Source organism: Oncorhynchus mykiss, chromosome 2 (genome assembly GCF_057628025.1).
Source record: "Oncorhynchus mykiss isolate SJ-2025 chromosome 2, ASM5762802v1, whole genome shotgun sequence".
Lineage (NCBI taxonomy): Eukaryota > Metazoa > Chordata > Actinopteri > Salmoniformes > Salmonidae > Oncorhynchus > Oncorhynchus mykiss.
This window is the reverse complement of record NC_143023.1, coordinates 105,051,867-105,079,632: the sequence shown is the minus strand read 5'-3', so window position 1 is coordinate 105,079,632 and position 27,766 is coordinate 105,051,867. Positions and strand designations below refer to the sequence as shown.

General features: G+C 40.0%; 1 protein-coding gene across 2 annotated transcripts in view; it reads right to left on the bottom strand.

Moving 5' to 3' along the window:
- vwf (von Willebrand factor) overlaps nt 1-27,766 on the bottom strand; it is a 190,155-nt gene that overhangs the window by 26,670 nt on the left and 135,719 nt on the right. For both annotated transcript variants that reach the window (XM_036973629.2, XM_090217524.1), the window contains exons 39-46: nt 27,276-27,617; nt 26,702-26,940; nt 21,642-21,744; nt 18,927-18,998; nt 13,615-13,719; nt 7,435-7,640; nt 7,198-7,347; nt 1,007-1,123 (exon numbers count right to left, since the gene is read on the bottom strand). In XM_036973629.2, coding sequence (XP_036829524.2) covers nt 1,007-1,123; nt 7,198-7,347; nt 7,435-7,640; nt 13,615-13,719; nt 18,927-18,998; nt 21,642-21,744; nt 26,702-26,940; nt 27,276-27,617 — 1,334 coding nt within the window. The remainder of the gene's footprint in view (nt 1-1,006; nt 1,124-7,197; nt 7,348-7,434; nt 7,641-13,614; nt 13,720-18,926; nt 18,999-21,641; nt 21,745-26,701; nt 26,941-27,275; nt 27,618-27,766) is intronic.

The window sequence follows — 27,766 nt, the reverse complement described above, 5'->3', positions numbered from 1 at the left end:
AGACATTACCAATAGATCCGTGATTCCATCCAGCCTACCTCAATCGATTTTGGAAGATTGAAAAATGGACACTGTTTTCTTTTGTAGCTGCTATTGAATACAGATCACCCAGTGATCAATTTGATCGCTTATTAACGTTTACAAATACCTAAAGTTGGGTTATAAAAGTAGGTTGAAGTGTTTTGTCAAAGAATATAGGCAACTTATAAAATTTTTAAACATGATGTTGCGTGTTGGAAGAGAGCTTTTTTCGTGATACAGACAGGCTATACAAATGGATATTTTGGGCATTCATGGACGGATTTAATCGGGAAAAATACCAATTTGTGATGTTTATGGGACATATAGGAGTGCCAACAAAGAATATCATCAAAGGTAATGAATGTTTTATATTTTATTTCTGCGTTTTTGTGTAGCGCCGGCTACGCTAATTATTTTGTTTACGTCGCCTTCAGGCATTTTGGGGTGTTGCATGCTATCAGATAATAGCTTCTCATGCTTTCGCCGAAAAGCATTTTAAAAATCTGACTTGTTGGCTAGATTCACAACGAGTGTAGCTTTAATTCAATACCCTGCATGTATATTTTACTGAACGTTTGAGTTTTAACGAGTACATTTAGCATTTAGCCTAGTGCATTTGCATTTCCAGGTGCCTACTTGAGACATCTGCGTCTCAAGTAGGAGCAAGAAGTTTTAACTAATTATGTCACTTCTGAAGGTAATTGGTTGCACGAGATCTTCATAGCAAAGGGCGTGAATACATATGCACGCACCACTTTTATTTTTTACTTTTTTTTTAGATGTTTCATGTTCTTTTTTTCATTTCACTTCACCAATTTGGACTATTTTGTGTATGTCCATTACATGAAATCCAAATAGAATCAATTTAAATGACAGGTTGTAATACAACACAATAGGAAAAACGCCAAGGGGGTGAATACTTTTGCAAGGCACTGTATGCTGATGTGAAAAGGACTTTATAAATAAATGTGATTGATTGATTGACCGTTCTGAGTCGTCCGTCTGTCTGTGAGTCTCCAGGTATCTGTCCATCTGTCTCCACACAGCTGGTCTTCCTGCAGCTCCCACAACACTCACTGTCCGACCGCTGGTACACTGAGCCCTACACACACACACAAATCAAATAAGTCATTTTATTTGTCACATGCACTAAACACAACTGGTGTAGACTTTACCATGAAATAATTGTTAACTAGCCTTTCCTAACAATGCAGAGATTAAAAATAATACAAGACAAATAAAATACAATACACAAGAATGGAGCTATATACAGGAAGGTCCAGATCAATGTGAAGCTATATACAGGAAGTACCAGTACCAGATCAATGTGGCGCTATATGCAGGAAGTACCAGTACCAGATCAATGTGGAGCTATATACAGGAAGTACCAGATCAATGTGGAGCTATATACAGGAAGTACCAGTACCAGATCAATGTGGAACTATATACAGGAAGTTCCAGATCAATGTGGAGCTATATACAGGAAGTTCCAGATCAATGTGGAGCTATATACAGGAAGTTCCAGTACCAGATCAATGTGGAGCTATATACAGGAAGTACCAGATCAATGTGGATCTATATACAGTGAGTACCAGTACCAGATAAACGTGGAGCTATATACAGGAATTTACAGATCAATGTGGAGCTATATACAGGAAGTACCAGTACCAGATCAATGTGGAGCTATGTACAGGAAGTACCAGTTCAATGTGGATCTATATACAGGATGTACCAGATCGATGTGGATCTATATACAGGAAGTAGCAGTACCAGATCAATGTGGAGCTATATACAGGAAGTTCCAGATCAATTTGGAGCTATATACAGGAAGTACCAGTACCAGCTCAATGTGGGGCTATATACAGGAAGTACCAGATGAAAGTGTGTAAAGTATAGTGTGTGTAATGTATAATGTGTCTAGTGTGTGTAACGTATAGTGTATAATGTATAGTGTGTGTAATGTATAGTGTGTATAGTGTGTAATGTATAGTGTATGTAATGACAATGTGTATAGTGTGTGTAATGTATAGTGTTTATAGTGTATAATGTATAGATTTATGTAATGTATAGTGTTTATGGTGTGTATAGTGTGTGTAATGTATAGTGTGTGTAATGTATAGTGTATGTGATGTATAATGTGCAATGTATAGTGTGTGTGATGTATAATGTGTGTAATGTATAGTGTGTTGGGTGTGTAATGCATAGTGTGTAATATACAGTGTGTGTAGTGTATAATGTGTGTAATGTGTAGTGTGTGTAATTTATACTGTGTGTAATGTATACTGTGTGTAATGTATAGTGTGTGTAATGTATAATGTGTGTAATGTATAGTGTTTATAGTGTGTGTAATGTATAATGTGTGTAATGTGTAGTTTGTGTAATGTATAATGTGTGTAATGTATAATGTGTGTAATGTACAGTGTGTGTAGTGTGTATAGTGTGTGTAATGTCTAGTGTGTGTAATGTATAATGTGTGTAATGTATAATGTGTGTAATGTATAGTGTGTGTAATGTATAGTGTGTAATGTATAGTGTATAGTGTGTGGAGTGTGTATAATGTGTGTAGTGTATAATGTGTGTAATGTAAAGTGTGTTTAATGTATTATGTGTGTAACGTATAGTGTATAGTGTGTGTAGTGTGTATAATGTGTGTGTATAATGTGTTTAGTGTATAATGTGTGTAATGTATAGTGTGTGTAGTGTATAATGTGTGTAATGTATAGTGTGTGTAGTGTGTATAATGTGTGTGTATAATGTGTGTAGTGTATAATGTGTGTAATGTATAGTGTGTGTAGTGTATAATGTGTGTAATGTATAGTGTGTGTAGTGTATAATGTGTGTAATGTATAGTGTGTGTAATGTATAATGTATAGTGTGTGTAATGTATAGTGTGTGTAGTGTATAATGTGTGTAATGTATAGTGTATGTAGTGTATAGTGTGTGTAGTGTATAGTGTGTGTAATGTATAATGTGTATAATGTGTATAATGTATAGTGTGTGTAATGTATACTGTGTGTAATGTGTAGTGTGTGTAATGTATACTGTGTGTAATGTGTAGTGTGTGTAATGTATACTGTGTGTAGTGTATAGTGTGTATAGTTTGTAATGCATATTGTGTAATGTACCGTGTGTGTATTGTACAATGTGTGTAATGTGTAGTGTGTGTAATGTATAGTGTGTGTAGTGTATAATGTGTGTAATGTATAGTGTGTGTAATGTATAATGTGTGTAATGTATAGTGTTTATAGTGTACGTAATGTATAATGTGTGTAATGTATAGTGTATGTAATGTATAATGTGTGTAATGTATAGTGTATGTAATGTATAATGTGTGTAATGTATAGTGTGTGTAATGTATAGTGTGTGTAATATATAATGTGTGTAATGTATAGTGTGTGTAATGTATAGTGTATGGAATGTATAGTGTGTATAGTGTGTATAGTGTGTATAATGTGTGTAATGTATAGTGTGTGTAATGTATAGTGTGTGTAGTGTATAGTGTTTGTAATGTCTAGTGTGTGTAATGTATAGTGTGTGTAATGTTTAGTGTGTGTAATATATAATGTGTGTAATGTATAGTGTGTGTAATGTATAGTGTATGGAATGTATAGTGTGTATAGTGTGTATAGTGTGTATAATGTGTGTAATGTATAGTGTGTGTAATGTATAGTGTGTGTAGTGTATAGTGTTTGTAATGTCTAGTGTGTGTAATGTATAGTGTGTGTAATGTTTAGTGTGTGTAATGTATAATGAGTTGAATGTATAGTGTGTGTAATGTATAGTATATGTAATGTATAGTGTGTATAGTGTGTAATGTATAGTGTTTCTAGTGTGTATAATGTGTGTAATGCATAATGTGTGTAATGTATAATGTGTGTAATGTATAGTGTGTACAGTGTGTATAGTGTGTATAGTGTGTATAATGTTTGTAATGTATAGTGTGTGTAATATATAATGTGTGTAATGTATAATGTGTGTAATGTATAGTGTTTATAGTGTATAATGTGTGTAATGTATAATGTTTGTAATGTATAATGTGTGTAATGTATAATCTGTGTAATGTATAGTGTGTTTAATGTATAGTGTGTGTAATGTATAGTGTGTATAGTGTGTAATGTATAATGTGTGTAATGTATAATGTGTGTAATGTATAGTGTGTGTAATGTATAGTGTTTGTAGTGTGTATAGTGTGTATAATGTGTGTAATGTATAGTGTGTGTAATATATAATGTGTGTAATGTATAATGTGTGTAATGTAGAGTGTGTGTAATGTATAGAGTGTGTAATGTATAGTGTGTATAGTGTGTAAAGTATAATGTGTGTAATGTATAATGTGTGTAATGTATAATGTATAATGTGTGTAATGTATAATGTGTGTAATGTATAGTGTGTGTAATGTATAGTGTGTGTAATGTATAGTGTGTATAGTGTGTAATGTATAATGTGTGTAATGTATAATGTGTGTAATGTATAGTGTGTGTAATGTATAATGTGTGTAATGTATAGTGTGTGTAATGTATAGTGTGTGTGATGTATAGTGTGTGTAATGTATAGTGTGTGTAATGTATAGTGTGTGTAATATATAATGTGTGTAATGTATAGTGTTTGTAGTGTGTGTAATATATAATATGTGTAATGTATAATTTGTGTAATGTATAATGTGTATAGTGTGTATAATGTGTGTAATGTATAGTGTGTGTAATGTATTGTGTGTGTAATGTAAAGTGTGTGTAATGTATAGTGTGTGCAGTGTATAATGTGTGTAATGCATAGTGTGTGTAATGTATAGTGTGTGTAATGTATAGTGTGTGTAGTGTATAATGTGTGTAATGTATAGTGTGTGTAAGGTATAGTGTGTGTAATGTATAGTGTGTGTAATGTATAGTGTGTGTAATGTATAGTGTGTGTAGTGTATAGTGTGTGTAGTGTATAATGTGTGTAATATATAGTGTGTGTAATGTATAGTGTGTGTAATGTATAGTGTGTGTAGTGTATAATGTGTGTAATGTATAGTGTGTGTAATGTATAGTGTGTGTACTGTATAATGTGTGTAATGTATAGTGTGTGTAATGTATAATGTGTGTAATGTATAGTGTGTGTAATGTATAGTGTGTGTAATGTATAGTATATGTAATGTATAGTGTGTATAGTGTGTAATGTATAGTGTTTCTAGTGTGTATAATGTGTGTAATGTATAATGTGTGTAATGTATAGTGTGTACAGTGTGTATAGTGTGTATAGTGTGTATAATGTTTGTAATGTATAGTGTGTGTAATATATAATGTGTGTAATGTATAATGTGTGTAATGTAGAGTGTGTATAGTGTGTAATGTATAGTGTGTGTAATGTATAGTGTGTGTAATGTATAGTGTTTATAGTGTATAATGTCTGTAATGTATAATGTTTGTAATGTATAATGTGTGTAATGTATAATCTGTGTAATGTATAGTGTGTTTAATGTATAGTGTGTGTAATGTATAGTGTGTATAGTGTGTAATGTATAATGTGTGTAATGTATAATGTGTGTAATGTATAGTGTGTGTAATGTATAGTGTTTGTAGTGTGTATAGTGTGTATAATGTGTGTAATGTATAGTGTGTGTAATATATAATGTGTGTAATGTATAATGTGTGTAATGTAGAGTGTGTGTAATGTATAGTTTTTGTAGTGTATAATGTGTGTAATGTATAATGTGTGTAATGTATAATGTATATAGTGTGTAATGTATAGTGTGTGTAATGTATAGTGTGTGTAATGTATAATGTGTGTAATGTATAATGTGTATAGTGTGTGTAATGTCTAATGTGTGTAATGTATAGTGTGTGTAATGTATAGTGTGTGTAATGTATAGTGTGTATAGTGTGTAATGTATAATGTGTGTAATGTATAATGTGTGTAATGTATAGAGTGTGTAATGTATAGTGTGTATAGTGTGTAATGTATAATGTGTGTAATGTATAATGTGTGTAATGTATAGTGTGTGTAATGTATAGTTTTTGTAGTGTATAATGTGTGTAATGTATAATGTGTGTAATGTATAATGTATATAGTGTGTAATGTATAGTGTGTGTAATGTATAGTGTGTGTAATGTATAATGTGTGTAATGTATAATGTGTATAGTGTGTGTAATGTCTAATGTGTGTAATGTATAGTGTGTGTAATGTATAGTGTGTATAGTGTGCAATGTATCATGTGTGTAATGTATAATGTGTGTAATGTATAGTGTGTGTAATGTATAATGTGTGTAATGTATAGTGTGTGTAATGTATAGTGTGTGTGTAATGTATAGTGTGTGTAATGTATAGTGTGTGTAATGTATAGTGTGTGTAATATATAATGTGTGTAATGTATAGTGTTTGTAGTGTGTGTAATGTATAATTTGTGTAATGTATAATGTGTATAGTGTGTATAATGTGTGTAATGTATAGTGTGTGCAGTGTATAATGTGTGTAATGCATAGTGTGTGTAATGTATAGTGTGTGTAATGTATAGTGTGTGTAGTGTATAATGTGTGTAATGTATAGTGTGTGTAAGGTATAGTGTGTGTAATGTATAGTGTGTGTAATGTATAGTGTGTGTAGTGTATAGTGTGTGTAGTGTATAATGTGTGTAATATATAGTGTGTGTAATGTATAGTGTGTGTAATGTATAGTGTGTGTAATGTATAGTGTGTGTACTGTATAATGTGTGTAATGTATAGTGTGTGTAGTGTATAGTGTGTGTAGTGTATAGTGTGTGTAATGTATAGTGTGTGTAATGTATAGTGTGTGTAATGTATAGTGTGTGTAATGTATAGTGTGTGTAGTGTATAGTGTGTGTAATGTATAGTGTGTGTAATGTATAGTGTGTGTAGTGTATAGTGTGTGTAGTGTATAGTGTGTGTAATGTATAATGTGTTTAATTTATAGTGTGTGTAATGTATTGTGTGTGTAATGTATAATGTGTTTAATTTATAGTGTGTGTAGTGTATAGTGTGTGTAATGTATAGTGTGTGTAATGTATTGTGTGTGTAATGTATAATGTGTTTAATTTATAGTGTGTGTAATGTATAGTGTATGTCATGTATAGTGTGTATAGTGTGTAATGTACAGTGTTTATAGTGTCTGTAGTGTGTAGTGTGTGTAATGGGACACAGTGAGCGATGTACAGGTTAGTGTGTGTATATATATAGTCACCAGAGGACAGGAGTGGTCACAGACAGGTGGGACACACTGAGTGATGTGCAGGTTAGTGTGTGTGTCCTGCTGATGGGTGCAGATGCATTTCTCACAGCCCTCATCCCATTGGCTCCCCACACGGTAGACCACGCCTCCTACCACACACACCTAAAGGAACAGAGAAACATTAGAGAAGTAAACACACACACACTCATACACACACACACACACACACACACACACACACACACACACCTGGTCAGGCAGGCAGGCGGTCTCGGTGCAGCCACAGTCATTGGTGGAGGAGGAGGTGATGAATCCAGGAGGACAGGAGTGGGTGGTGTTATGACAGTCACACACACACTGGTATGAATCACAGCACTGCGTCTGTTTAACGGACAGCCGGCGGTGGGTGGGACAAGCAGGTGGAACCTGGAGAGAACACTCCTCTTTCTTACAGGCTGAGAGAGAGAAAGAGAGAGAGAGAGAGTTAAAAAGAGAGATTACCATCAGATTTCAAAAAAAGAGGCACACTTGTAATTGATAAAAAACAAAACAAAAAAGATCACAGATGACAACTGGTTTGATGCTGATTGTAAAATTATAAGGAAAAAACTTAGAATACTATCCAACCAAAAGCACAGAAACCCAAATAATGGTGAATTACGCTTTCGTTACTGTGAGAATTTTAAAATATATAAACGTACACTCAGAACCAAAAAAGCACCGTAGAACAGCAAGCAACTTACACTAATTGAGGAGTCCATAAACACAAACAACTTCTGGCAAAATTTAAACAAGAGGAAAAAAACAAAAAAATCTAAACAAGAGGAATTAGCGATACAAAATGGTGACATATGGACAAGCCATTTTGAAACACTCAACAACACCGTTCACATTGACACAAACGCAGAACAACGCCAAATTCATGAGAAGTTGAATGGATTAGAAAAAGCTATAAAGGACAACCAAAATCCATTCTACTCCCCAATTACTGACCAGGAGCTCTATAAGAAACTTCAGGCTCTCAAATTTAAAAAAGCATGCGGACCAAATGGCATCCTAAAAGAGATGCTCAAACTCACTAGTGCAACATTTCAATTGACAAAATTAAAACAGTTATTTCCCTGACATTTGGAATCAAGGACTCATAACCCCAATCTTTAACGGAGACAAATTTGAGGGTAACAATTCCAGAGGCATTTGTAGGAACAGTAACCTGGGGAAGGTTTTCTGTAGTATTATAAATGTAAGAGTTCTACACTTCCTTAATAAGCAATGTCTTGAGTAAAAGCCAAATTGGATTTATACCAAAACATCGCACAACTGATCATATCTACACCCTACACACCCTGATAGAGAAACACGTCCACCAATATAATACCAAAATATACGCTTGCTTTATCGACTTCCAAAAAGCATTTGATTCTATTTGGCATGCAGGACTGTTCTACAAAGTTATTTAAAGTAGTGTAGGGGGTAAAACATATGACATAATTAAGTCAATGTATACTGGCAATACATGCAGCATTCAAATTGGCAAGAAAATAACAGAAATTTTTAACAAGGGGCGGGGCCTTCGTCAGGATTGCAATCTGAGCCCTGCACTCTTCAATATTCTAGAAAAATCCTCAGTCCCTGGTGTTAGCCTCCACAATTCAGAAGTTCAATGCCTACTCTTCACAGATGACATACAGTATGCCTGCTTTCACCCACAGCACATGGCCTACAGCAGAGCCTGGACCTGCTAGAGCAGTACTGCCAGACCTGGGCCCTGGCAGTTGTCACGCCCTGGTCTTAGTATTTTGTGTTTTCTTTATTATTTTGGTCAGGCCAGGGTGTGACATGGGTTATTTATGTGGTGTGTTTTGTCTTGGGGTTTTTGTAGGTAATGGGATTGTAGTATAGTAGAGTTGTCTAGGTAAGTCTATGGTTGCCTAGAGTGGTTCTCAATCAGAGGCAGGTGTTTATCATTGTCTCTGATTGGGAACCATATTTAGGCAGCCATATTCTTTGAGTGTTTCGTGGGTGATTGTTTCTGTCTCTGTGTTTGTTTGCACCAGATAGGGCTGTTTAGGTTTTGCACGTTATGTTTATTGTATCGTCTTTATTAAAGATGTATGAAGATAACCACGCTGCATTGTGGTGCTCCTCTCTTTCGACACAAGAAAACCTTAACAGCAGTAAAACCCAAAAAGACTAAAATAATGATTTTCCAGAGAAGATCCAGATCTCAGGGAATTAGACCAAAGTTCTCAATTGGTACAAAATATATAGAGTACTGCACACACTACAATTACTTAGGTTTAAAAATAAGCTCAACTGGACACATTAAAGAGGCATTGAATGAACTGAGAAAGTACGCAGGGCATTCTACGCCATTAAAAAACAAATCAAATTGAAATACCTATTAAAATTTGGCTAAAACTAATTGAATATGTCATTGAACCAATTGTACTTTATGGCAGCGAGTTGTGGGGTCCACTTGCAAAATAAGATTTGATTATAAAAAACGTTTGCCATGTTTCTGTCGATATAATTTGCAATTTTTGTCTGCGTTGTCATGACCTAACTGGGAGTCTCATGAGTGAAAACATCCGAAGATCATCAAAGGTAAACGATTAATTTGATTGCTTTTCTGATTTTCGTGACCAAGTTACCTGCCACTAGGGGTACATAAGGTTTTGCAAGGAAATCGATAAACTTACACAAAAGCTTGTATTGTTTTCACTGTAAAGCATCATTTCTAAATCTGAGACGACAGGGTGATTAACAAAAGGCTAAGCTGTGTTTCGCTATATTTTACTTGTGATTTCATGAATATGAATATTTTCTAGTAAGATTATTTGACCGTTGCGCTATGCTATTTAGCTTAGTTGATGACAATTATCCCGGATCCGGGATGGGTGGTTCCAATAAATTTGTGGAGTGGTTGAAAAATTAGTTTTAATAACTGTGTAAACTTCCGACTTCAACTGTGTGTGTATATATATATATATATATATATATATGGGAGGCAGGCATATACATTTCACTGAGCTGTGTAAAGACAGACAATTAAGGGTGAGATAATTAATTGTAATTTATCTTACTGTTCTTTTGGTGTTTTTAGGTTCACTATCCTTCTGACCCTATGCAGCCAGGTCCCATCTACTTTTTAACTCCTCGCAAGTGTGGCTTGTTTGATGTCTGCTGTGAAGGAATACCACAACAAGTCAACTACTTGATTGATGAAGGCATATCACCCAGCAAAGACAGCAGCTCAGTCATCAATTACATGCACCATTTCTTCACCAACTACGGAGTTGAGAAACACGTGTGGACGTGATTTGTGATAACTGCAGTGACCAAAACAAGAGCAAGTTTGTGCTCTGGTATTGTGCCTGGCTGACCATGCACAAGCTCCACCACAGTCTGGACCTTCACTTCCTGATCACAGTTCACACAAAGTTTGCTTCGGCCTCATCAAGCAGCGCTTCAGAAAGACCAGAGTGAACCCTTTGTCTGAGATTGCTGGTATTGTGAAGGACAGCACTGTGACAGGGGTCAACACCCCACAGCTGGTTGGACTGGAGGATTTATTTTATTTTACCTTTATTTAACTAGGCAAGTCAGTTAAGAATAAATTATTGTTTTCAATGACAGCCTAGGAACAGTGGGTTAACTGCCTTGCTCAGGCGCAGAACGACTGATTTTTACCTTGTCAACTCAGGGATTTAATCTGGCAAACTTTCAGTTACTGGTCCAATGCTCTAACCACTAGGCTACCTGCCGCCCCAGGATGATACGGTGCTGGGGGAAAGCTATGGCTGGCATTAACACCTGACTCCGTACTTCAGGCCCGCTGCCACAGATCAAGCAGTACCAGCACTTCAGGTGGATATCATTTTCATTGCATTGTATGAGGTTCTTGTTCTTATATAAACTTGGGAGGTGAATTGATGTTGTGCCAGGTTGTAATGTATTCTGAATTTGTTGTTGTTGTTATTCCCTGTTTTACAGCTTCGATGCTGATGTTGTTGTCACCAAGGAGCGTTCTGACTCAGTCGGGACCAGGTTTCAGCTGCTGCGCAATGCTGACATCCTTCCTCCCATAGATGGTCTGCCTGTACAAGCATTACCTGGACTGGACACAGCTCAACAAACTCATCTTTTTGAGGGAGTTTTGCGATAAAAAGGCTATGGACATCACATGCCCTGCACCAAAGTCAAGGGCAGGACAGAAACAAGCTCCCTAGATTCCCTTTTTCATGATTGGTTCGGACGGACCAGTCATCAGCACTATCTGCAGTGCCTCGATTCAAATGACTCTCTGCTAACACACACGCCATGCATTGCTGCTACTATTTATTTATCCTGCTGCTCAGCCACTTTAACCCTGATTGTATGCATATAACTACATCGTCTATCACTGATATTGCTATTGTTCTTGTACATACGGTATATTATTTTATTTATATTGGCACTATCTATTTCTGATATTGCTACTATGCAAGTAATCATTTGGCTGTACCGTTTACACCTTCTGTAGAGACCATCCACTTAGCAAGACATAGCAAAATATTGATATATAAACTTTATATTGATATGTGACATACCACAACAATATCATGTGACTATATCAAGTGTCCACCACATAAATATATGGTGCATGCATCTGTTTATGTACTATACATGTGCACCTCCCTAAGGTTTCAACTCAGGTTGCATGACCTAAACTTATGTATGGAATACTGTGTGATAAGTGTATGTGTAACAGTATATAAAGTATGGTAATGTACTGGTGTGATGGCATTTGGACAGTGGTGTAAAGTACTACTTAAGTATTTCTGGGGGTATATGTACATTACTTTACTATTTATATTTATGGCAACTTTTACTTTTACTTCACTACATCCTGAAAGAAAATTATTTATTTTTTACTCCATACACTTTCCCTGACACCCAAAAGTACTTGTTACATTTTGACAAGAAAATTGTCCAATTCACACACTTATCAAGAGAACGTCTCCAGTCATCCCTACTGCATTTCATCTGGCAGACTCACTAAACACAAATGCTTTGTTTGTAAATTATGTCTGAGTGTTGGAGTGTGGCCCTGGCTATCTGTCAATAAAAAATTAAAACATACAATTGAGCCATCTGGTTTAATATAAGGAATTTGAAATTATTATAACTTTCACTATTGATACTTAAGTACATTTTAGCAATTCCATTTACTTTTGATACTTAAGTATTTTTAAAACCAAACACTTTAGGACTTACTCAACTAGTATTTTACTGGGTGACCTTTACTTTTACTTCAGTCATTTTCAATTAAGATATCTTTTCATATAATGACAATTTAGTACTTTTCCACCACTGGATGTGGCCGGGGGTTTTAGCATTTCTTTCACGTGACCCATCAATTTAGACAAGTGTGTAAGAGTCATCTAATATTTATAACATATTTATATCTGGACACTCAGTTTACCTGGAATTGTTCCTTATTGTAGGCTACTACCACTTTTAGTCTTCATCTTTACTACACTACGCACATGACCTCACATGTGAATCCTTAAACAGATGGGTCGGGCTGGTTTAAGAGGGTGTGAACAATGCTGAATGGGTGGGGCTGGTTTAAGAGGATGTGAACAATGCTAAATGGGTGTAGACAAAGGAGAGCTCCCCAGGAAGTACCAAAAAATTCAAGGCCCTTTTCTCAAAAGTTAGTTAACAAGTTTATCAACTTTCAAAGCATAATTACTTTCCCATTGTTCTTCAAAAATGCAATGTATGATATACCATTTGTAGCTCTAAGTCTCTACTTTTTAACAATGTAAAAAAATATATGTATATTTTTTTTAATACTTCAAAACCTAATGGTAGGTCCTGGAAGTCACAAAAATAGATGGGTGTTGGTTCAATTGTGATTTTAAAGAAGAGAGACATTTTGGTGTGGCAGTTTCTTTTCCTGTGATCGCGGAGCGCTTTTTAGCAGAGTGGTTGGAAAGGACATGGAACTCCTGCTCCATGAGCAACGAGCGGGATTTACAACTGCTCAACTCTGCTCCATGCTCTGGTGGGCACTGGAATTACTAATTGAAGACGGGGGAAAGTACACTTTTGTCAGAACAGGCTGGCTAAATATGCAGCAGTAACTCAACACAGTGTCATTAAAGCTACATTCAAAGATGGTTGTTTTAATTAAGATTTTCAAATTTCATAGTGCAGTATATCCTTGTGTGTAACAATGCCAAACGGAACATTTCATTTCATTTAGACAAAGCTTATTCATTGTTTAAAAAAAAATCTCCATAAATGATCACTCACACAAGTGAACAAAAACCAATGTCCATTCAGATAGTCAGATATCTAGATAGTCAGATATCCAGATAGTCAGATGGTCATCCTTAATAGAGATCATATAATTCAGGATGTGTGTGTTTTACTCACCACAGTGATGAATGGGTTGACACTCTCCAGGGTTAGTCAGCACCACAGTCAGACCGTCTTCACAGCGAGGAACCTCCGGCAGCTGGCAACTAACCAGGTCACATACTACACACACACACACACACACACACACACACACACACACACACACACACACACACACACACACACACACACACACACACACACACACACACACACACACACACACACGACACACAGAGTACACGAAAAACACAGTAAACAAACAAACAATACACACACAAACAATACCGACGCGCACACAAACACACACACACACACACACACACACACACACACACACACACACACACACACACACACACACTGTACACAGTATTATAGTATCACACACTACACGTACAGTATTACAGTAGTATTAGTGTAGACTACAATATAGTAGTCCAATATAGTGCATTATAGTACATATTAGTACTGTAGAATAGTGTTGTAGTATTTTAATAATGTAGTACGTACCACTGTCACAACCTGATCTGTTTCACCTGTCTTTGTGCTTGTTTCCAGCCCCACCAAGTGTCTCCCCTCATTATCTCCTGTGTATTTAAACCTGTTTTCTCTGTTTGTCTGTTGCCAGTTTGTTTTGTTCGTCAAGCCTACCAGCGTTTTTCCCCTTGCTCCTGTCTTATGGCGGGAGGGACTCCATAACCTGGCAGAATGCCATGACCAGGCATTCGACACTTCTGGAGCAATTCCGTGGATTCCCTACTGGGCAGCGGGTCACACTCGTAATCGCCCAGCCTACCCCAGTGTCCCGAGAACCCCGCTTACCTCCTCCGGAGCGCTATGCTGGAGATTCTATAACCTGCCAGGCTTTTCTCTCCCAGTGCTCCCTCAATTTTCACCATGCAGCCTTCTGTGTTCCCCTCGGACCACTCGAGGATAGTGTACTTCATAACGCTGATGTCCGGGAGGGCACTCGCCTGGGCTACGATGGTGTGGGAGCAACAGTCCGCCATCTTTCTTAGTCTAGAGGAGTTTGAAGCGGAAGTTCGTAAGGTGTTTGATTCTCCGTTGTCTGGGAGAGAGGCTGCTCATAAGCTGCTCCAGCTACGTCAAGACTCCCGTAGTGTGGCAGACTACGCAATGGATTTTCGCATGTTGGTGGCTGAGAGTGCCTGGAACCTGGAAGCATTGTTCGACATGTTTCTTCACGGATTATTGGAGGTGGTCATAAATGAGCTTGCAGCCCGGGAGCTGCCCATGGACCTTGACTCCCTCATAGCCTTGACCATCCGAATCGATGGACGGCTTTGAGAACGTAGGAAGGAGAGGGAATCTGTGCCCTTTAACCCTCGATTCCCACCTCACCCGAGTTCTCTCAGGAATCACCGAAGGCCGACTCCTTCAGAGTCCAGACACCTGGGCAGGGCTAGACTGACTCCGGCTGAGCGCTTCCTCCGACCCCACACCCAGAGCTATTGAACATTTCGTAGCAACCTGCCCATTAAAACCCAGGCTCATTAAAAAGGGGAGAGTACTCTGGTGGGCCTTATGGAGAACTTTTCCTCTACCCTTACTCGCATCCATTTCCATGCCATCCTGCTGTGGGGGATTCAGTAGAAATCTCTCTAGGTACTCATCGACTCTGGGGCCGATGAGAGTTTTTTGGACGCTACTCTGGTGTCCGAGCTGGGCATCCCCACTCAGCCCCTCTCCATTCCCATGGACATTAGACCGCTGGACTGGCGCTCTATAGACAGGGTCACTCACAATACCACTCCTATAAACCTATGAGTGTCAGGGAACCACAGCGAGGCAATCCAATTTATGCTGATTAATCAGGTTCCCATTGTATTGGGATTATCTTGGCTCCAGTGACACAATCCCAATATAGACTGGACTGTTGGTGCCATTATGGTCTGCAGCCCGTTCTGCCACGCACATTTTCTGAAGTGAGCACAGCCTGCCCAGGGACGTTCCTGTGGGCTCGGAAGTTGCCCCGGACCACTCCACCATTCCCGCGGAGTACCAGGATCTCCAGGAGGTGTTCTGGTTCACTGAAACTATGACTGCGGGATTGACCTTCTCCCAGGCACCATTCTGCCCTGGGGACGACTGTAGTTTCTGTCGGATCCGTAGACCAAGGCAATGGAGACCTACATTGAGGACTCCCTAGCTGCAGGGTTCATCCGTCCTTCCACATCCCCCGCCTTCTGCATCCCCAGGGATCTTCTTTGTGGAGAAGAAGCACAAAACCCTGCGCCCGTGCATCGACTACCGGGGCCTAAATGACATTACGGGGAAGAACAGCTGCCTGCTACCACTCATCTCGACAGCCTTTGAGACTCTCCAGGGGGACACCGTGTTCTCCAAGCTGTACTTATGGAACGCCCACCCACTGGTGCGGATACGGGAATGGGACGAGTGGAAGACTGCCTTCAACACAGCCAGCGGCTACGAGTGTCTGGTCATGCCATTTGGGCTTATCAACGCCCCAACTGTGTTCCAGGCTCTGGTTAATGATGTTCTCTGTGACATGTTGAACCGGTTCGACTTTGACTACCTCAAAGAAATCCTCATCTTCTCCCGCTCCACCCAAGAACACATGCTCCACGTCTGACAGGTTCTCCAACGCCTCCTGGAGAAGTGCGAATTATATCGCTTCACCATCCCCTTCCTGGGTTACATCATCACTGCAGGGAATGTACAGATGGATCCCGGGAAGGTGAGAGTGGTGGTGGATTGGCCCCAGCCTACGTCCAGGGTGCAGCTAAAATATTTTCTGTGATTCACCAACTTTTATCGCCGCTTTATCTGGGGTTACAGCACCCTGGCTTCCCCCATCTATACTTACCACTTCCAAGGTTCTGTTCACGTTGTCCCCAGCTGCTGACCGGGAGTTCCGGACACTGTTTCACCACAGCTCCCATCTTGGTTCATCCTGTTCCATCCCGCGAGTTCGTGGTGGAGGCCACTTCTTCGGATGTCTCAGTGGGGGCTGTCCTGTTCCAGCATTCTGCCCTGGACCTCAAGTTACATCCCTGCGCCTTCTTCTCCCATTTCCTAAACGCCACGGAGAGGAACTACGATGTGGGGAATTGTGAGCTACTCGCGATGAAGATGGCGTTGGAGGAGTGGAGGCACGGACTGGAGCAGGCGGAACATCTGTTCATTGTGTGGGCCGACCACAAGAACCTGGAATATCTCTGCACCGCCAAGCGTCTAAATTCTAGGCAAGCTAGTTGGGCCCTGCTCTTCACCTGGTTCAACTTCTCCCTCTCCTACCAACCAGGATCCAGAAACATTAAGCTGGATTCACTGTCATGCTGCTAAAGCCCTGTAGTTACCACACTGGTACTCCGGACAACAGTTGGACTGTGTTAATGTATTGTTGTATTGTATTGTATACAGCATGGTATAGTAATCTGGTGTGGTGTAATATTATAATATATTGTAGGTATAGTAATTTAGTAGTGTAGTGTTATAATATACAGTATACAGTGCCTTGCGAAAGTATTCGGCCCCCTTGAACTTTGCGACCTTTTGCCACATTTCAGGCTTCAAACATAAAGATATAAAACTTTATTTTTTTGTGAAGAATCAACAACAAGTGGGACACAATCATGAAGTGGAACGACATTTATTGGATATTTCAAACTTTTTTAACAAATCAAAAACTGAAAAATTGGGCGTGCAAAATTATTCAGCCCCTTTACTTTCAGTGCAGCAAACTCTCTCCAGAAGTTCAGTGAGGATCTCTGAATGATCCAATGTTGACCTAAATGACTAATGATGATAAATACAATCCACCTGTGTGAAATCAAGTGTCCGTATCAATGCACCTGCACTGTGATAGTCTCAGAGGTCCGTTAAAAGCGCAGAGAGCATCATGAAGAACAAGGAACACACCAGGCAGGTCCGAGATACTGTTGTGAAGAAGTTTAAAGCCGGATTTGGATACAAAAAGATTTCCCAAGCTTTAAACCTCCCAAGGAGCACTGTGCAAGTGATAATATTGAAATGGAAGGAGTATCAGACCACTGCAAATCTACCAAGACCTGGCCGTCCCTCTAAACTTTCAGCTCATACAAGGAGAAGACTGATCAGAGATGCAGCCAAGAGGCCCATGATCACTCTGGATGAACAGCTGAGTTGGGAGACTCTGTCCATAGGACAACAATCAGTCGTATATTGCACAAATCTGGCCTTTATGGAAGAGTTGCAAGAAGAAAGCCATTTCTTAAAGATATCCATAAAAAGTGTCGTTTAAAGTTTGCCACAAGCCACCTGGGAGACACACCAAACATGTGGAAGAAGGTGCAAATTGAACTTTTTGGCAACGATGCAAAACGTTATGTTTGGCGTAAAAGCAACACAGCTCATCACCCTGAACACACCATCCCCACTGTCAAACATGGTGGTGGCAGCATCATGGTTTGGGCCTGCTTTTCTTCAGCAGGGACAGGGAAGATGGTTAAAATTGATGGGAAGATGGATGGAGCCAAATACAGGACCATTCTGGAAGAATGTCTGCAAAAGACCTGAGACTGGGACGGAGATTTGTCTTCCAACAAGACAATGATCCAAAACATAAAGCAAAACCTACAATGGAATGGTTCAAAAATAAACATATCCAGGTGTTAGAATGGCCAAGTCAAAGTCCAGACCTGAATCCAATCGAGAATCTGTGGAAAGAACTGAAAACTGCTGTTCACAAATGCTCTCCATCCAACCTCACTGAGCTCGAGCTGTTTTGCAAGGAGGAATGGGAAAAAATGTCAGTCTCTCGATGTGCAAAACTGATAGAGACATACCCCAAGCGACTTACAGCTGTAATCGTAGCAAAAGGTGGCGCTACAAAGTATTAACTTAAGGGGGCTGAATAATTTTGCACGCCCAATTTTTCAGTTTTTGATTTGTTAAAAAAGTTTGAAATATCCAATAAATGTCGTTCCACTTCATGATTGTGTCCCACTTGTTGTTGATTCTTCACAAAAAAATACAGTTTTATATCTTTATGTTTGAAGCCTGAAATGTGGCAAAAGGTCGCAAAGTTCAAGTGTGCCGAATACTTTCGCAAGGCACTGTATATTAGTATAGTATTCTAGTAGTGCAGTATTGTAAAGAAAGTATATATTGGTATAGTAGCCTAGTAGTGTAGTATTATAATACTGTATGAAGCATTTTGCTACACCCGCAATAACATCTGTACGTGACCAATACATTCGATTTGATTTAATATACAGTATATATTACTATAGTATTCTAGTAGGGTAGTATTCTAATATACCATATATATTAGTAAAAAATTCTAGTAATATGGTACATACCACACTCGTATTCCGGACAACACTTGGACTCCCTCTTCTCCCTCAGAACCTCACAGGGTCCACATGCTGGAGCTACAAACCCATACACATACACACACACACACACACACACACGCACACGCACACACACGCACACACACATTCTCCACTGAGTATGTGTGTTTATGAGTGTATCCCGTATGTCTATGTGTGTGTGTGTGTTTGTGTGTGTGTGTATCTGAATGTATATACATTGGGATGTATGGATAAAATGGACGTACATTAAGTATTTGCCACCTTTCTGATTTTCTCTATTTTCGCATATTTTTGATACTGAATGTTATCGGATCTTCAACCAAAACCTAATATTAGATAAAGAGAACCTGAATTTGCAATAACAAAAAAATATATATACTTTAAAAAAATGTATTAACACCCAATCCCTCTGTGTGAAAAGGTATTTGCCCCTTACACTCAATAACTGGATGTGCTTTCACTGCTATGACTCCGACCAAACACTTCATGTAGCTGTTGATCAGTCCACCTTTAGCTGCAATGACTCCAACCAAACACTTCCATTAGCTGTTGATCAGTCTACCTTTAGCTGCAATGACTCCAACCAAACACTTCCTGTAGCTGTTGATCAGTCCAACTTTAGCTGCAATGACTCCAACCAAACACTTCCTGTAGTTGTTGATCAATCTCTCATGTCGCTGTGGAGGAATTTTGGCCCACTCTTCCATGCAGAACTGCTGTAACTCAGAAACATTTGCGGCTTTTCAAGCATGAACTGCTCATTTCAGGTCCTGCTACAACATCTCAATTGGGATTAGGTTTGGACTTTGTCTAGGCCATTCCAAAACTAAAAATGTGTTGCTTTTTAACCATTTTCATGTAGACTTGTTTGTGTGATTTGGATCATTGTCTTATTGCACAGAAGCAGCTGCACTTCAGCTTCAGCTCACAAACGGATGGCCTGACATTCTCCTGGAGAATTATTTGATACAGAGAAGTTATAGTTATAACTCATCTGTCTTGAACATTCTTTTAACTCATCTGTCCATAGAACATTCTTCCAAGAGTCTTGATGATCATCCAGGTCCTTTCAGGTGCTTTTTGGCAAACCTGAGTCAACTTATGTCTGGAGACAACCAAACACTGCATTCCACAGTAAGAACTTCATACCAACAATCAAGCATGGTGGTGGTAGTGTGATGGTTTGGGGACGCTTTGCTACCTCAGGACCTGGACATCTTGCCTTAACAGAAAGAACTATGAATTCTGCTCTGTATCAAATAATTCTACAGAAGAATGTCAGGCCATCTGTCTGTGAGCTGAAGCTGAAGTGTAGCTGGGTTATTCAGCAAGACAATGATTCAAAACACACAAACAAGTTGAAATGAAAATGGTTAAAAAGCAACACATTTAAACGTTTTGGAATGGCCAAGTCAAAGTTCGGACCTAATCCCAATCAGCTAAAGGTGGCACAACCAGTATATTGAGTGTAAGGGTGCAATTACTTTTTCACACAGGGGCTTTGGATCATTACAGAGGGTAGTGGGTACGGCCCAGTACATCACTGGCGCCAAGCGTCCTGCCATCCAGGACCTCTATACCAGGTGGTGCCAGAGGAAGGCCCTAAAAATTGTCATAGACTCCAGCCACCCTAGTCATAGACTGTTCTCTCTGTTACTGCACTGCAAGCGGTACCGGAGCGCCAAGTCTAGGTCCAAGAGGCTTCTATACAGCTTCTACCACAAGCCATAAGACTCCTGAACATCTAATCAAATGGCTACCTAGACTATTTGCATTGCCCCCGCCCCCCATTTACACCGCTGCTACTCTCTGTTATTATCTCTGCATAGTCACTTTAATATCTCCACCTACATGTACATATTACCTCAATTACCTTGACTAACCAGTGCCCCCGCACATTGACGCTGTACCAGTACCCCCTGTATATAGTCTCGCTTTTGTTATTTTACTGCTGCTCTTTAACTACTTGTTACTTTTATTTCTTATTCTTATTTCTGTTTTTTAAACTACATTGTTGGTTAGGGGCTTGTAAGTAAGCATTTCACTGTAAGGTCTACCTACAACGGTTGTATTCGCATGTGACTAATAAAATTTAATTTGATGTTACATACATCTTTAATTTTTTTCATTAAAAAAAAGGTATGACATTTTTGTTTCAATTGTTCACTCATGTTCCCTTTTTTTAATATTAGGTTTTGGTTGAAAATCGGATAACATTCAGCATCAAAAATATGCAAAAACAGAGAAAATTACAAAGGGGCAAATACTTTTCCGCAACACTGTATGTGTGTGTTATGATCAATGCAGGGTCGGTATGTATGTGTGTGTTGCCGTTATGATCAATGCAGGGTCGGTATGTTTGTGTGTGTTGCCGTTATGATCAATGCAGGGTCGGTATGTATGTGTGTGTTACCGTTATGATCAATGTAGGGTCGGTATGTATGTGTGTGTTACCGTTATGATCAATACAGGGTCTGTATGTATGTGTGTGTTACCGTTATGATCAATGTAGGGTCGGTATGTATGTGTGTGTTACCGTTATGATCAATACAGGGTCTGTATGTATGTGTGTGTTACCGTTATGATCAATGCAGGGTCGGTATGTATGTGTGTGTTGCCGTTATGATCAATGCAGGGTCGGTATGTATGTGTGTGTTGCCGTTATGATCAATGCAGGGTCAGTATGTTTGTGTGTTTTACCTTTATGATCAAAGCAGGGGCGAGCAGTGCAGTTGATACGTTGACGATCCAGACACATACAAATCAGACACGTGTTCTCCTCTGGCACCCAGCTCTGTAGATACTACACAAAAACAGACACGTTTTACTATCCTTGTGGGGACCAATTTATTCCCATTCAAAATCCTATTTTTCCTAACCCTTAACACTAACCCCTAACACTAACCCCTAACGCAAACCCCTAACACAGGGGTTCCCAAAAGGTTTTTCCACATGACCCCATTTTGACATCTGAAAATCCTTATGACCCCAAACATGGGAAAACAACTATGTTTTTTTATTTTTTATTATTTCACCTTTATTCAACCAGGTAGGCTAGTTGAGAACATGTTCTCATTTGCAACTGCGACCTGGCCAAGATAAAGCATAGCAGTGTGAACGGACAACACAGAGTTACACATGAAGTAAACAATTAACAAGTCAATAACACAGTAGAAAAAAAAGGAAAAAAAAGAGAGTCTATATACATTGTGTGCAAAAGGCATGAGGAGGTAGGCGAATAATTAACATTTTTCAGATGAACACTGGAGTGATAAATGATCAGATGGTCATGTACAGGTAGAGATATTGGTGTGCAAAAGAGCAAAAAAGTAAATAAATACAAACAGTATGGGGATGAGGTAGGTAAAATTGGGTGGGCTATTTACCGATAGACTATGTACAGCTGCAGCGATCAGTTAGCTGCTCAGATAGCAGATGTTTGAAGTTGGTGAGGTAGATAAAAGTCTCCAACTTCAGCGATTTTTGAAATTCGTTCCAGTCACAGGCAGCAGAGAACTGGAATGAAAGGCGGCCAAATGAGGTGTTGGCTTTAGGGATGATCAGTGAGATACACCTGCTGGAGCACGTGCTACGGGTGGGTGTTGCCATCGTGACCAGTGAACTGAGATAAGGCGGAGCTTTATGGTGGAGCTTTATGTAATTAACAGCCAATTAACAGCCAATGTTTACTTTTGGCTATGGCAGTCAATTTCTGATTGTCTCTTATCTCACAACCACCAACAAGATGGGTGTGCTTGATGCATGTGGCATTGGAGCTTCTCAAAGTCTGTGGGCGTGGTCGACATTGAGTATCTAATCTCTGCTGTCACATCCAACCTGAATGGATGTTTGGTTTTAATGCAGACGAGAGCACTGAATCCAACTTCACATCGATATCAGCTGGTGAAGGGTACAATGAGTTTTCATGCTTTTCGTGCTCGACCTGCGAAATGTCCTACCTGTCTAAATTGTCCTTGTTTTACTATCCTTGTGAGAACTCTGGTCCTACAATAGTAAAACCAAAAACATACACACAAATGTACTATAAATTCATTTTTTGTGTGTTTGAAAGAACAGGAGCAGAAAATCAGAGACAGAGGGATGAGAAATGTGTAGGTTTAGGGTTAGGCAGCCTTTACCTTTAGCACAGACACCAGCTGCTTTTATTGATAATGGATAATGGATAAAACTTGTCTGCCAGTCTGCACAACGTGTAATCAACCCTGAGCATACCGGACTCCACTACAACACCTGATTCCTGCCGTAAGCCCTGGACCATTACTCCTGATCATTGCAGCTAGTTAGCTGCTACCAAGTGGCCCAGCCCCAAAGCTAGCCTTGAGCAAGGCCCATCTCCCGGCCTACTCAGTGGACCCTATGATCACTCGGCTACACAGCTGATGCTTCGCGGACTCTTCACTAACACGACTAGAATCCACTACCACTGGATTCTTGCCGTAAGCTCTGGACTTTTGCATTGGATCATCGCTGCTAGCTTGCTGCTACCGAGTGGCTATAGTGGCTAATGCCCTTGTCCTGAAGCTAGCAACAGTTAGCCTCGAGCCAGGCGCATCTCCCGGCTAGCAAACAAAATTACTCCAGCTACATAGCCCTTTTGTCAACTGCCGTTCCATCACGACTGGTCTTCTGACGTAATTCCATGCACCCTAAACCGGCCTTTGCCAGGCGTCAATGAAGATGCTTTTACTTGCCCTGGCCTGCTAACTTTTTTTGTACACCGTGTCTCCTGCTTGCTAGCGTGGTAATGACTACCTAGCAGCCTCCCTGTTTCATCTACTGCTGTTCACTGGAACCTATGATCACTTGGCTACATAGCTGATGCCTGCTGGACTGTGCATTAATCACTGTACTCCATTTAGTTTATTTTGTTTATCTGTCGGCCCCAGCCTCAAACTCAGACCCTGTGTGTAGTTAACTGACCCTTGCTGCCCATTCATTGCCATTTTACCTGTTGTTGTCTTAGCTGATTAGCTGTTGTTGTCTTACCCGTTGTTGTCTTAGCTAATCAACACCTGTGATTGCTTCATGACTGTCACGTTCTGACCTTTATTTTCTTTGTTTTGTCTTTTTTTAGTATGGTCAGCGCGTGAGTTGGGGTGGGCAGTCTATGTTTTGTGTTTCTATGTTTTTCTATTTCTGTGTTTGGCCTGATATGGTTCTCAATCAGAGGCAGCTGTTTATCGTTGTCCCTGATTGAGAACCATATTTAGGTAGCCTGGGTTTCACTATTGGTTTGTGGGTGTTTGTTTCCTGTGTCAGTGTTTGTGCCACACGGGACTGTTTCGGTTTGGTTTATTTCACGTTATTGTTTATTTGTTTTGTATTTCATAGTGTTCAGGCTTTTCTTATTAAAATCGTCATGGACACTTACCACCCTGCGTTTTTGTCACGTTCTGACTTTTATTTCCTTTGTTTTGTATTTATTTAGTATGGTCAGGGTGTGAGTTGGGTGGGCAGTCTATGTTTGTTTTTCTATGTTTTGGGGCATTTCTATGTTTCGGCCTAGTATGGTTCTCAATCAGAGGCAGGTGTCATTAGTTGTCTCTGATTGAGAATCATACTTAGGTAGCCTGGGTTGCACTGTTTGTTTGTGGGTGATTGTCTATGTTGATGGCTTGTTTCAGCACAGGTCTCATTTTGTAGCTTCACGGTCGAATTTGGTTTATTGTTTTTGTTACTCGTTTGTATAGTGTTCAGTCTTTCTTTATTAAAGATTTACCATGGACACTTAACACGCCGCATATTGGTCCTCTGATCCTTTTCGCCTCTCCTCTTCAGAAGAAGAGGAGGACGACCGTGACAGTTTTGGTCCGATCCCTGCTACACCTCCTCTTCAGATGAAGAGGAGGAAATCTGCCGTAACAATGCCTCGCTTTATGTCTCTCTCTAATGTCAGTATGCCTTGTATACTGTTGTTTAGGATAGTTATAATTGTTTTAGTTTACTGCGGAGTCCCACTCAACATGCCTCAGATACGACTTTTGCCCCACCTCTCACACATGCGGTGACCTCACCCAGCATAACTAGTTTGTCCAGAAATGCAACCTCTCTTATTGTCACTCAATGCCTAGGTTTACATCCACTGTACCCGTGCCCTACCATACCCCTATCTGTACATTATGCCTTGAATCTATCCTACCTCACCCAGAAATCTGCTCCTTTTATTCTGTCCCCAACGCACTAGACAATAAGTTCTTATAGCCTTTAGCCATACCCCTATCCTACTCCTCCTGTGTTAACTAACCTCCAGATGAGCTTCAATGCCATACAACTCTCCATCTGTGGCCTACAACTGCTCTTAAATACATCTCCTCTCCCTCAACTCCCTTGATAATGGAGACAGGGTCTATCTGCAGTTCCGCCTTTTCATCCTCAGGCGCCTGCAAGTGTTTAACAAAAACACTGTTTGGACATTGTGTTAACTAACCTCCAGACTCATTTCAATGCCATACAACTCTCCTTCCGTGGCATCCAACTGCTCGTAAATGCAAGTAAAACTAAATGCATGCTCTTCAAACGATCGCTGCCCGCACCTGCCAGTCCATCCAGCATCACTACTCTGGACGGTTCTGACTTATATGTGTACAACTACAAATACCTAGGTGTCTGGTTAGACTGTAAACTCTCCTTCCAGACTCACATTAAGCATCTCCAATCCAAAATTAAATCTAGAATAGCCTTTATATTTCACAACAAAGCATACTTCTCTCATGCTGCCAAACATACCCTCGTAAAACTGACCATCCTACCGATCCTCGACTTTGGCGATGTCATTTACAAATTAGCCTCCAACACTCTACTCAACAAATTGGATGCAGGATATCACAGTGCCATCCGTTTAGTCACCAAAGCCCCATATACTACCCACCACTGCGACCTGAATGCTCTTGTTGGCTGGCCCTCGCTTCATGCTTGTCGCCAAACCCACTGGCTCCAGGTCATCTACAAGTCTCTGCTAGGTCAAGCCCCGCCTTATCTCAGCTCACTGTTCACCATAGCAGCACCCACCCATAGCACGTGCTCCAGCAGGTATATCTCACTTGTCACCCCCAAAGCCAATTCTTACTTTGGCCGCCTTTCCTTCCAGTTCTCTGCTGCCAATGACTGGAACGAATTGCAAAAATCGCTGAAGCTGGAGACTCTTACCTCCCTCACTACCTTTAAGCATCAGCTATCTGAGCAGCTTAATGATCGCTGCATCTGTAAACAGCCCATTGGTAAACAGCCCATCCAACTACCTAGCCCACCCCATATTGTTTATATTTACTTTTTTGCTCTTTTGCACACCAGTATTTCTACTTGCACATCATTATCTGCACATTTATCACACCAGTGATAATTTGCTAAATTGTAATTACTTTGCTACTATGGCCTATTTATTGCCATACCTCCTTACACCATTTGCACACACTGTATATAGACTTTTTCTATTGTGTTATTGACTGTACGTTTGTTTATTCCATCTGTAACTCTGTGTTGTAGTTTGTGTCACACTGCTTTGCTTTATCTTGGCCAGGTCGCAGTTGTAAATGAGAACTTGTTCTCTACTGGCCTACCGGGTTAAATAAAGGTGACATTTTAAAAACTGGCACGTTGAGAGAAGCAGAGAGTCAGAGGGATGAGAAATGTGTAGGCTTGAGGGCGCCGCCAAACTGGCCCGTTGATTTTATCTGCTTGAACAGTATCCTGGTAAACACCTTTAGCTATGTGTGTGTGAGTGTGGTTGTGTGTTGTCTCACCGGGTGTGTGTGTCCGTGCTGGTCGACACACTGGTTGCAGGCGTCAGGTGATACACACTCTCCCCCCAGCGGCACCGTGTTCCCTGGACAAAAACACCCTTCTGTTGGCTTGGTGATACACACACTCCCATTACCACTAAGAACCCCTGAGTTGCCAGGCGACAGGCCAATGCTGCTGCAGTCCTCCACACACCCGGTCCGACATGCATCATACTCCATGGAGCTGGGGCACTGCATGGCTACACACAATAATAATCATATTAATCATAATGATCATATTTAATCATACTAATCATAATCTTCATGATCATCAACAATAATCATATACAATATTAATAATAATTAATGATACTAATATCAAATAGTAATAATAATAGTAGTAACAAAGGTATTATTTGTAAAGTGCATTTCTCACACCAAAGGTGCTACAACGTCAAAAAAAAGATTTTACTGTATTATAAAACAGAGAGAACACTGATCCGAGACAGGAATCAAAGTAGGTCTCTTCAGAACAAAACACACATATTTAGGTGTATAACAGGTGTTGTCAGAACATAACAGGACACAGACTTACGGCAAAGGTTTGTGCTTCTCCAGTGGACACAGAGTCCTCTCTGTCGGCAGAGATGTGTATAGGAGGAAATTACATCACAGACGTCTGTCTCCTGACATGCTTCCTTTTGGCAGCGCAAAATGAAAGGCATGATGGGAACATGTGTGTGACAGGAGGAGAACACCTCGGAGCGCAGCACCTCACACGCCCTCGACGCTCCGTACACACACACTGGGGCATGCCGCGGGACACACACACCGTCGCCGCTCGATACCATCCAATCGGAGACGAGAAGAGCTGAGTCAGAAGTCGAACTGCCATTCCTCAGAGAGAGATAATTAACCCTCTCCTCGCCACACCACCCTGACACACACAGAGAATAATATTATTTAATTACCATAGTGAATTGTATGTTTATGTGTCAATTAATCCCATAAGGGACGGGATGCCAATTGGCGAATTGACACGAAAAAAAATGTCATAAATTTGTTCATTCATTAATTAATTCATAC